Here is a 12,694-nt window from a genome sequence, read left to right as displayed (position 1 = left end):
GGCAGTCGGCGTGCCGCAACACTCCAGCATCGCGACGAAAACCCGTGAATGCCCTTCTTCAGACACGAGAGAGCCGCTTCGTCACTGCATAACGACCACGAGGTCGACGACGACGACGACGACGACGATGATGAACGTGTCAACCGAGGAACGCTTGAATCATCGCCTGGATCGTTCTTGCCGCCGATTTTCTTCTTCCCGCTGCTCTTCACCAGGTGCCGCGAGGAATTTGATTTTCTTGCGGACGCGGACACCTTGTCGATCCTTCGAGACAAATAACAACGGGTCGGCTAAGTACCTGTGTGACTTTGTTATATTCGCTTTTTCTTATCGAAAATCAAGGGATATCTGATCGATTCGACGGCTCTGGCTCTTTGAATTGCCGTCCCACGACTGCATTTTTTTTTTTTCTGAAGTTTTACTTGTAGAAATTGTCGAACAGAGTATGTCTTTAGGGGATCGTGATACTCAGACGAAAAGAGTACAGAATGCTTAATTAATAGACTGCGAATTTTTATGCAAAATAACATTTTGTAAAGTGATTCATAAAGACAGGAGCAAAAATAGGAATTTTTATTTTCTTTTAAATATCTTATTATATATCAATATAATAGATTATTCTGTATCAAGGTAAGAGAAATTGTAAATGAAGTTCATTCCTTGGCTTTGAGGCTGGAATTATTAATGAAAAAATATATACAGATATATTTCTGAATACCCACATGAAAATGCTTACTGACGGACCTACAGATAGAAACGTCTGAAGACAAACGAGTATAGTGCCTTCCCGAGTTATAGTGACTTCGTAAAAACAGCAAGGATTTGGGTCCTTCGCGCCTTTAAATGTTTCGGTGGCAGGTCAAGCGCCCAGGAACGGTCAATGTCTATTATATTTTGCGGGTGGTGGTTATTGGGGCCTTAGAGGTATACAGGGTGAATCACTCGCTGCTAGGGTCGAGTGGCAATATATACATATATATATATATATATACTTTGTCGTTTAACTGCTGCGACCATAAACGTGTCAACAGTAGCTTAACCCTGCTGACCAGTCTAGCAGTCGGCTTACCTCTCCTAGCAGCGAGCGATTCATCCTTATGTATACCAAACAATAAATATACATTTTGTATCCTCTTGAATAGTTTAAAGTCCTATGATAAAAAACATTTCTAAATTGAAAGTTACGAAAAATATGTCAGATACGTAATAAAAGAAAGTAAATGGGACCAAATAAGAACAGCCCTGAAGAAGTAGCGGACACATTTACCAACTCACAAGGGTAGGCACGGAAGTGTCCCCCTCTGATTTTAATGAAACTTCGTACGTCTGTTAAGCGATCAAAAATAAGGGGTACGTATTTTGTTTTATCGGCTGAGGCGCGACTTTAAGGGGCGAAACCCCCCCCTCGAAGTTTCGATTCGAAAGTTTTTTGTTATAAACAAATTATATTTTGGACAATTTCTCAGCACCATATTATTCTATATAAAAAAATATGGCAACCTCGTTGGGCCAAAAATATGCAAACCTCGTCTATTAGAAGTTTTCATGTATCTCCTCTGGTTTTCGAGATAGTACTTTCGCGTCGAAACTTCAAGTGGTGGTTTCGCCCCTTAAAGTCGGGTCTCAGCTGATAAAAAAAATACGTATTCCTTATTTTTGACTGCTTAACAGACATACGAAGTTTCATCAAAATCGGAGGGGGACACTTCCGTACCTTACCTTGTGAGAGGGTCACACCTAAAGTCACTGTAACATGAGGCACTATACTGTCGCAATCAACTGTATGAGGGTCTCGGAACTGTTTGTCAGCAAATGCCTGTCTACCAGTAACGAACACCTTTGTTCATAAACAGTTGTTCCGTGAAAAAGAAACGGACAATTTCGTGTGTACATTACCAGCCAGTAGAAGGAACGTTCTCACCCGCGGGCGTCACGAATTCTTATGGTTTTTGCCACGCGGTGGCCCCGGGAGCTAAGTTTCCGTTTGTTCGAAACCTGGGTCTCGTAAAACCGATCGATGTTTTTCACGTGTATCGCGGTTTGCTGTCCGTTCGACGCCAGATAAGAACTAGTCGATAAGGTGTTTTCTCTTCGCTTCTCTAATATCTAGTGTACCGTGTACACGGCTTAGGAGGGGGGCAGGGGGGATCTTGGTCGCCAGGATAACCGGATGTTCGGCTGTGAACCGAGTAAATGATTAGAATATCCGAGTAATACGGTCGAGATTATCCTGTGTATACAGACGTGTTGCGTGACTAACCGATGAAACGCGGAGCTAACTGTTCAACACGGTTTTGAGAACGCTCAATTGGCCTCTAGGGTAGAAGACCCAATTACTGACACTTTAAGAAATGACACTGACATTATTCCATAATTTTTGTATTAACTGACTAAAAAGCATAAGTTTTTATTTGTATTTATTATTATTTAATATGTTTAATTGAAGGAAAAATTTGTTGTAACTTTCGGAATCTCTGCTTTTGTTTATAAATTCATTAGTTTCGAAAATCTATATCGAAAGCTATTACTGACGTTAATAAGTACGGATATCGTATGATAATAACTATACAGTTCGCGAATGCCGGTTTGATACTGACAATACCGTAGGATAGACGTGCGTATGGTACGATCACGTGCTGCACGCAACTATCGTATGATAATGACAATGCACTTGATACATATCGAACATGAATTCGATTGCGATACTGTAGAACGTTCATCTAACAGTCACGTAATGGCACGTAACTATCCGTGTAGTCGTGCTACAATTACAGGTATTATTAGCAAGAGTTACATAAAAAAAAAAAAAGAAATAACGAACCGAGAGGAACACACCCGAAAGAAAATGAGAGGTATATAAAGTGTAGCACGAATAGGGGGAGACTTAGGTTAATATCTGCTTTTAAGCCTGACCTAGAGTCTGACTATGTAAGAGCTGTTTTCTATATTTAGAGTATCTACTACACTGTGTAACTACAACTTTACGGTTGCGTTGTGGTCATTCCACTGATATGTAACTATTGCATAATAATACTATAGCCAGCAATTTCATTGGGTACTACACGCGGGAATCTAATATAATCGCAAGTATTGTTCTAGCAACTTGTACCATGAAACCTCTACAACGGTATAATAATGCTATTCTCAAATAGAGATCCCCAGGTCATAATCATTCCTTACAACGACACCGTATAGCGTCTCACGCGTATCACATTCTACAAGTATTCCCAGAGGAAAAAACAATAACGCCATTCCGAGCATCCCTTCGACAGAAGAGCGCCGTCAATATTGGCGATAAATTTGCTACCGTTCTTAGCGTGAATAAAGCTGACTATCAATACCCGTGACACGGTTCGCCGCGAGCCAAACGAATGAGAATCACTGTTCCGAAGCTGAAAGCGGTGACTAACTCCTCCGTCTCAACGCGCCTGTGAAGATACTCGCGACGGATTGTTCGAAAATGCATGTCATACAAGCTCGTTGAATTGATCACGGAGGACATACTAAATAAGGTCAATAACGTATATTTTGTATGACGATTAAAAAAAAAAAAATTAAGAAGAAAAAATCAAGGTGACCTTTCGATGATCCCGGGCAGCTAATACTCTAAGAAAAGATTCGATTCCCATTCATCGGGCTTCCCCCCTTGTAAATCCAGGACTTTCACGTGTGTCTCCTCGGCGTATGGCAGCCTAACTACACAACAATCGAGCGTGTACACTCGAGCCAAACACACTGGTTAATGGAATTACGTGTGTATCGGGTTAACCGTAACCGTATTACGCTCCCGTACACCTAGCTACCAACCGAACAATCGTTTACAAACTAATCGATACGATACATATACATACACACATATACAAAACGTGGCAGTCTCCACTTCTGTACAAGTTGGAGGCCACGGAATCGGTGGGGAATTAACGTTCAAACGTGTGTGTCCCCATTCAACCTTGGTCGCGAACAGTTTTTATATTCCAATAATCCTTAATGTCCAACTGAGCTAGCATAACTCGTACCGCTGAATTATTTACACACGTTGCTCAATAATGCCACTGCTATTGCTAAGAATACTCGAAGAATCGGAAAACACTGCGACACGACGACTAACGAGGACTTTGCGTTCAGGTCGAAGATTATTGTTCCGCGCGCTTTGCTTACGGATACAAATAGCTGTATCACGTTATTGGAGTACAAAACTCGCTGTAACTTTCAAAGAAGATCGAACAGAGCCACGTGTTCACATATGAACTTCTCTTCGTAAGTGGGTCCCAGATGTTAACGGACACCTTGTGCACGTACCCACGCATTTGCATATACAAGGTGATACAGAAATACATAGCAATACTGCAGGGAGTAAGTCTACAGGACTGAGATAAGTCAATAATGTCATGTGAACATATGTCCTATAGTATACCTTAATTTTCGAGTTATGGACGATTAAAGAAAACGTTCGAAGTGCCCACCCCGTGCCTCAACATACACTACTGCACGTCCGTAGCATTGAGTTCCGCCCACGCTCGAAAATACCACGTATTCTTCGAATAGTCGCAAATCTATTTGATGTCCTTTCTTGCATATCGTGCACATTATTCACTTGCGTTGAATGTACAATAGTTTTAAAAATAGCCCCAAAAGTAAAAATCTAATAGGTTGAGATCATGCACTTCGAACATTTTCTTTAATCATCCATAATTCAAAAACTAAGGTATATAGGACATATGTTCTCATGACGTTTTCCACTTATATTAGTGTGTAGATCTATCCCCTGAAGTATCGACACGCACTTCTGAATTTCACGGAACCGGTCGAATCGATACCGAGACGATCTCGCGTACGTACCTACGTTAATTTTCGTCCGATTTTCTCGTCTTACATAAATTATCATTCACTGCGTGACGCAATCATTTGACGCAGTGGCGAGAAAGATAGAGTGGAGCCCCGAGCCTCTCGAAAGCAGCGACGATTGTCTTTCTTCTTTCCTTCCTTCCCCCCTTCTTTTTACACGTTGCAAAAACGGTTATATCAAAAACCCCGCGTGGAGGGAGGGGGTGTGTGTACATGTGTGTTGCAATCCCTTTCTCTGGTTATGCAGTCGTGTTCCAATTCCTTCGTGGAGCCAGGCAAAAGTGTACAGGCCGAACGAAACGGATTGCCCATCGTTATCCTACTGACACACTTAAGTCGCGTACCTTGTACGGAGAGCACAGCCTCGGCCTTGGCCACCTTCGCGGAATATCCGATTCTGTCTCGCCCCGTTTCGGTCCGAAGAACAATCCTGGCGAGGAGGATCGGAGTGGGCCACGAAGAATATAATCGTGGTGCCGCGCCACGTGTTCCCCGGTGACGAGTAACACCGTGTGGTCCCTTTTCGGCCGATCGAAACACACGGAACCAGAAGTGATGGGGAGGAGAGGGGGGCAGGGTGGGAGGGCAAGGGCTTCCCGTAGGTCTCTGTATTTTTAAATACGCAACAGGACACTGCGGTATCCCCCTACGACGCACACGGAAGTCCCCAGCACGTTGTACCGCACCGTGCTAGCTGCTACGAGCATATGGTTTCGCGAGTGACGAACTAGCTATTGGTCCCGCTTGTCCGTACGACGCAAATCGTTGCACTTGCAGAAGAAACACAGAGAAAGAGAGAGACACATACGACGTATCCACGCGCTGGGTACGACGTACGACCCGTTGTCGCAGCCGATTACCGGATCACGCGGCGGCACACACACACATAAACGCACGCGACGTGTTAGCTCGACGTCGACCTGTTTTTCCACTGACGTTTCTTGTGAAATATGGTATAAATGTTCCGTCGTTGTCGTCGAAAAGTCGTTTCACGATGATGGCTCCCGTTCCACTTTCACTCGGGAGAGCACGTTACACACGTCCACGGGAAGATAGAACGATGTGTGTTCTTCGACGTGCACGTAACGAGACGTAAAACATATGTGCACACGATATACTGTATTATATATATGTATAAATACACACACACACGCACACACTGTGTGTGTGTGTGTAGAATAGATAGAGACACGGTGAGACGGGGCCCGCGATAACGAAACACGATGCACACCGGCCCGAGTCTCGGAGTCGACTGACGATCGCCCCCCCCACTACGAAACCGACCGAGTCACCCTTCACCGGCGGCTAACAGCTGATTTGGAAAACACTGAGAGACCCGCCCAGTGACGGCTCAACCGAACCGCTCGCCCGGGTCGTTGCGTAATACCGGCTGATCTTATTTCTCAGATTCTGAGGAGAATCGTGTGGAACATCAGCAGACACTGGTTGACAGAATAGAAATAAACGAAATACAGTGTTCTTTATATAATCTACGGCGCTTTTTCCGGTTAATTTGCTTTGGCTCCGGACTCAACTGGGATCTTCCCAATGTTTATGACGTATATCAAGTGTGTCGAACACGATAAGTTTTGAACAATCGTGTACAGTATATATACATGCGTAAGGTCCGTAATCTCTAAATGATTGAGTGACAGGGAATGAAAGCCCCACGAAGATATGGTGGGTAAAGCGATGTCATTATAAGGGGATCGACAAAGCTATAAGGGGGGAATATCGTATTTCGGTGTGTCTTGAGGTATCCTTAAATGAATAAAAATAGCTATGAAGAATCTAATAAATTTATTATATAATAATTACATCGTTCCACTTATGATCGTACTTTGCGTTACTACCATTTTACAAACAATTTTGATCGTGTTATGATAACGCACAGAAAGTTAGTCTTGCTGCGACGTGTTTGGAGTCGAATCCGTACATCCATGAAACCTGTTCCCCTACCATGTGTTGTTACTTAAGTGGCTAGCTAGATAATGTTGGTTTGCGTTACGAGGATAAGGAGAGTATCGCTGTTGGGCAACATTGAAGAGAGTTCGAAATACTACAGTGAAGGCATGTGCCTTCGAGGAACATGAGCCTCGTTTTAGGATTTATATTTACGTACAGCGAAGGCCAAGAAAAATTCAAAATTTGTATTTCTACATATAAATTGGAGTATAAAATCTATATATTCTAATTGTATATTGGATTATGAATATCGTCTTCAAACGAATTTGTCTTCTTGAAAGAACTATGTTAATAAAGTAACTAAAAGGCTCCATGATGTAATGCCAAATACCCAAAGTGCAAATATCTCCAAGTGTCTAAATGGGTGGGTAAATGAAATGTCATTGAAATACATCGATAGGGCCCATGTCATCCGTGTGTTATAACAACCCAGTGATTACTATAAATATTCATGGACAAAGAAACTTATAGATCGTGGCTATAATGCGGGATAGTATGTATAGTGAATACCCCAGTTGGTGGACAATTTCCGTACTTGAATTGCAACGGAAGATAAATATCGATCGTCGATAAATGGAATGTCGATTCGATCGATGAGACCGCACTTCGTTGATACATATTTAATTGTGCGCATACGTACAGCATGCGGCAATGATTCTTGCCCTGCGGTCGGATCATACGAAGCTCGATATATGTATTTTAAATGATAATGTAAATACTATTCCTATTTAATATGTAGGTACAATTGCTTGCACGTTATCGTTGTTGTTACAGAAAATCTCGTAAATTGGATAGCATGTTAATTAAATTAAAATCGACCTCTTACGATGTAACTCCAATTTGAACAGCGATAGCTGTTTTTCGACTGAAAATCTATTAAGACGGTTGCAAATACCATTTCCTTGAACTGTCGTAAATACTTCATAACTATTACGCAATTATCCTGATATACTTCTTTTAGGAGCGTACTGGAGGCGATATTCGGAGTATCTTTGTGACCACTTTTCGTGTTTCCGTTGACTTTGTCGAAACTTACTTCCTGTTTCCTTTTTCTATTCAGTCCGACGTTACGAGAATTCAGTACTAACCAGAAACATTATGTTAACTTTTTACTATGTTATGTCGAGAGTGTAAATTTTCGAAATCAGTTGATACACAGACACGAAAATCAATATTTGTAATATAATTTGGTCAACAGGAAAATGAAAAATTCAATGTAACTGCTTTCAAGTCATCAATAACACTATGCTTTGGTATAAAGTACTAAAGAATGACTACATGGTTCACAAAATGTGACCAATGTGTAAAGTGCATTACACAGATCTAATTATAAAGGTCAACTGATTTATTTTAAAATGTCCTATAGCAGTTAACACAAGGTATAAACAATTCACTACCACAACCACATGGTTATTCGCTTAAAAGGCCACCTTCTGCTCGTGAGCCACTAAATTTAGAAGTTCATGCATACATGTTGTTTCTGTTCTTTGGAAAGCTTGGGTATAAATTCCTTGTTTAATCTAAAAAAAGAAAATAAGGAGACTCTATACTACTGTACAATTGTCAAAATACTTTGAACAAATGTTATACTTTTAGCATCTTCAAATGCTATTGACACCTTATGCTACAATCTCTTTACTTAAAGAAGGAGTACAAAATAGAACAAAAGACAGAGACAAACACATGAAGTATTTTGTGTCAACGTTAAGTCAGCCATAACGTGTGGAAATGTTTTCAAAATAACCTGATACGCATATCATTGTATTGCATAATCTTCAATCATAATTCTAATACAAGAATTTCTCTAGAGATAAATGTACTGTTATCTCAATGGGTACTAATATCTATAACAATTACCTTAATTTATAAAAAAAATGAGTAAATTAAACAGTCAAATCTTATAATGGTAGAAACTTCGTTCTGCCTTAAAATCAGACAGGACATATTTGTGGTTAAAAGAATAACATACTACAGTTAGGCAAGCTTGTAAAATACTAGACAACAGATGCTATGTACTTACAATAAGAATAATCTACTAAGTCGGAAATAAAAAACTGTAAGAAATAAGAAACAATAAAAAAAAATGAACTTTCGCGTGGGTGCAGAAAACTCTCGCAAATGAACCGCACGATGTGTCACGCACCGGTGTGATAAAATCTTGTAGACAGGTAGAAGCCAAGTAGATTTTAAGTCGTGTATTCTCAGTAGTTTACTGTCCACTAATAATAACTTGCCAAGCTTAAGAAATAAGTGGTGACGTCGTAAAAACAACTGTATTTTCGTTACCTAAATAGTGGCTGGACTTCTACTCCCATCGAGGAAAAAATTTTTTTTTCTTGTAAAATTTCCCTTGTCTGATAGAAAATGTAACATTTTGTTGATTGTAGACTAGGTACCTATCTACAAACTTTCATCGAAATCGCGTGGTCCATTTGTCAAAAGCTATCAAATGATCTAACTACGTAGCGTTATTGCAAAACAAAAAAATATTTTATCAATCATAACGGAAATCGATTCCGTGTTATCGAAATGAAAGATAAACAATTATCTCTGGTACGAATCGCGTTGAAACGTGTGTGGAACATATAATGCAACATACCAAATGTCAAGACATGGGTGACCGTCTGTTCCGTACTGGTATTCCCAAGGATTTCAGAGGGTGGGGGTGGCGGTGGAAGTGGCGGCTGCATGGCGTTCTCCATTCCCCCGTTTTATTCGTAAGAACTTGGATGTCACTCGCGATGTAATTCGATCTTTTTTAAGAGCAACACATCTCGCGAAACACACGGCTCGATGAACCCTACGTTCCGTGGTGATACGCTACGCTCGGCCGTACGATGGACACGAGCGACAAGATCTCGTTGACGCACGATCGACGGAAGAAATCGTGTATTGTCATGCACGTCAAGACACAGGTTCGTCTGAACGTCACGGGAACTGACAATTGATCCGAGTGGTTTACGTTGACATCGCGTTTTCACATGATTACCACGAATTTCGTTCCGTCCGTGTTGACGGACAACGAAGAAACACGCACGTTTTGACACCGCGCAACCGCACCGCGCAACGTACGACACACCGACTGCCTTTGGCTGATGCGTCAGACGGGTCGAGCGATTATACCGACTGTTGCAACACAGCATAGGCAGTGCATATGTAAACCGTCTATGGCTGGGCGTTGTTTGAATCGAAATTTATTCGAATAAATTCTTATTGGGATAGACTTTGAATAATTTTTAACTCGAGCAAAAGTTGAACGAAAAATTTGTTCGAATAAATGTAAGAAATCAAATAATGGAATACAAACAGTTTTATTATTAATACCCGAGTGGCTATGTATGTACATATCTCGAGAAGCACTTTCCTTACCTCGTAATCCTGTCTTCGATTCGTAGATACAAGGCGGCAGCACCGATTAGCATTCAAATTGCAAATAATGAATAAAATCTTATTCGAATGAGCCGTCGAATAATGTCACAGATTTGTTATGATATTAATATTGTATATAAATCCTGAAATGTTATTCGTCATTCGAAATAAGATTTACCCGATTCTGCGCAACAACGAGATGATTTTGTTTCGTTGCTATAACGAAAAATCTTAATCATCTTTTATTATTAAATGCGATCCTTTCAGAGGAATACATGTTGAATATCTTCGCCCCAAAATGTTGATCGCAATTTAAGGCGAAGAGTGGATCACGATGTTGTTCGAAATAAATAAAATTCATTAAAAGTAAACAGTGACTTTATTTGTAATAACAAGTTTGTAACAATAGTAAGGTGTTGATAAAAGTCATTGTCTAAGCCAGCGTCAATAGATTTATAGTAATTCTTAATAGCCTGAGTTCTCTGTCGCTGAATAATTAAATCATTACCATACTGCTTAAGATGTACTTAAACGTTCTCGATAGATCGTATTCTCTTCTGTGTGAACGGAATAAGGTCCGTATGATAAGAATTATAATTATGTATTTTCTTCTTATTCGCGCTTAAAAAATTAGAAACTTGCTAGATATAATATTTAAAGACCCAAGTACGTAAGTATTTCGTTGTATCGTAAATGATCGGCAGGAATAAACTAATAAATGTCTTAGCACAAGTGATGAGATTCATTGTATTCTCGTGAGTGATTAGTTTCTTTTGTGTGAATTCCAATGGGGGAGACTCAGACATTTTAGGTCAAATGCTTCCCACCACTTTTACTACGGCTTGGTTTATACTGATAATCATTCGTATCATGTAATTGAAACAATTGAGTAGAAATACGAAACTCAACATTTCTTTTAAAATGTTCTCCGAACTTTTACCATTTTGGACGAAATACTGGTATTATGTATTGATCGGTGTTGTCTCTTGTAGTTTTTTAAAAGTATTCTACGATATCTCGAAGAAGAGTGCCACATTTATAAAAAATGATAAATATAGTACAAAATTAGTGGATAATACTATGGAGCAGATAGAAGGTAACACCCAACGTTATTGCCACCAGTCTTGAATTTGTAAAGCTGGAATTACTGAAAGCTATACGTGATTTAGAATACAAAATCAATTCAATATTATGTCAAATCCATTTCATTTTATCGTATATAGTAGTAGATAATCCCAATAATTATTTATTCAGAAGGTATGTTAACCTAATTAAAGAAATTCTTTTAAAATAATATCTTTTAGACATTGGCGAAGAAACATTAGAAGATAGCGAGGAACCTGCACTACCAAAAGACTTAAAACATATTCCATGTGTATATGCGAAACCCTCAGAAGTAGAGATACTTCATAGAGCTTCTGAGTTTTATAAAACTGTAGCAGCTAGAAGAACTATAAGATTTTTCAGTCCAGACCCTGTACCAAAAGAAGTCATACATGACATAATAAAAGCTGCAGGTACAATATTATGTAATTACATTCACAAAACTCTTTATACATCTGTATCTATTTTAGGCACTGCGCCTAGTGGTGCACACACAGAACCATGGACATTCGTAGTGGTATCAAATCAAAAGATGAAAGAGCAAATACGGTGTATTATTGAAAAAGAGGAAGAAATAAATTACAAACAAAGAATGGGAGTGAAATGGACGACAGATCTGCTTCCGCTTAGAACTGATTGGATTAAAGAGTACTTGACTATTGCTCCTTATTTGATACTTGTGTTTAAACAAGCATACGGACTTCTACCGAATGGAAAAAGAAAAGTTCATTACTACAATGAAATAAGCACATCCATCGCGTGTGGTATTCTCATTACCGCTATACAAGTATTAACATTATAATACTATAACTTCTTATACTGTGTACCTATGCATAATATGGATCTTAATACATGAACTTTAAAACTAGTATGCAGGTTTGGTAACTCTGACTTCTACTCCTTTAAATTGTGGACCTGCCATCCGCAACCTTCTTGGACGTCCTCAGAATGAAAAGCTTGTTGTACTACTGCCAGTCGGATATCCAACAAAGGATGCTACTGTGCCTGCCCTCCAACGTAAACCTCTATCTGATATTTTAGTAGAAATTGAGTGACACACATGTAATAACAAAGTTTGTTTAATACTCCATTGGAATATTAGCTGATTTGTGGAACAATATAAAATGAGTACACATAATCGTAAATTTATGCTAATTCTATTCTTTTTATAAAAAAAAAAACATATTTTCTTGAGTATTGTTTGTTACTTATGAATATCTTACATTACACTTTCGCAAATATATATTATTCATTACAATTATAGAATATAGTTCTCCTTGGTCATGACATGACTTCCAATCTTACAAAGTTATTCTAAAATATTCGAAAGGGAAGCTAATCCCTGAAATATAGCACCCAAAGAAGTTCTATCATTATTTTATTATGTATTATCTTTCTGCACTTAGAAAAT

General features: G+C 39.4%; 1 protein-coding gene across 1 annotated transcript; it reads left to right on the top strand.

Annotated features, from left to right (window-relative positions):
* Positions 1-10,809: 10,809 nt before the first annotated feature.
* On the top strand, positions 10,810-12,467 carry LOC107185992 (iodotyrosine deiodinase 1). The gene is made up of 4 exons (XM_015573778.1): positions 10,810-11,275; positions 11,484-11,696; positions 11,754-12,070; positions 12,153-12,467. Exons 1-4 carry the CDS (start codon positions 11,101-11,103, stop codon positions 12,336-12,338), a joined length of 891 nt encoding a protein of 296 aa, XP_015429264.1. The 5' UTR covers positions 10,810-11,100; the 3' UTR covers positions 12,339-12,467.
* The last annotated feature ends 227 nt before the right edge of the window (positions 12,468-12,694 follow it).

The sequence above is a fragment of the Dufourea novaeangliae genome, unplaced genomic scaffold (genome assembly GCF_001272555.1).
Source record: "Dufourea novaeangliae isolate 0120121106 unplaced genomic scaffold, ASM127255v1 scaffold54, whole genome shotgun sequence".
Taxonomy (NCBI): Eukaryota; Metazoa; Arthropoda; class Insecta; order Hymenoptera; family Halictidae; genus Dufourea; species Dufourea novaeangliae.
Note: the sequence above shows the minus strand (reverse complement) of the source record. Positions and strands in the feature narration are given on the sequence as shown.

Excerpts from the sequence above, each read along its gene's own strand:
- LOC107185992 (XM_015573778.1), top strand. The coding sequence starts at position 11,101 with ATGTTCTCCGAACTTTTACCATTTTGGACGAAATACTGGTATTATGTA. Across the intron at positions 11,276-11,483 it reads TACTATGGAGCAGATAGAAG|ACATTGGCGAAGAAACATTA; the intron begins GTAACACCCAAC and ends AATATCTTTTAG. Across the intron at positions 12,071-12,152 it reads TTCTCATTACCGCTATACAA|TATGCAGGTTTGGTAACTCT; the intron begins GTATTAACATTA and ends CTTTAAAACTAG.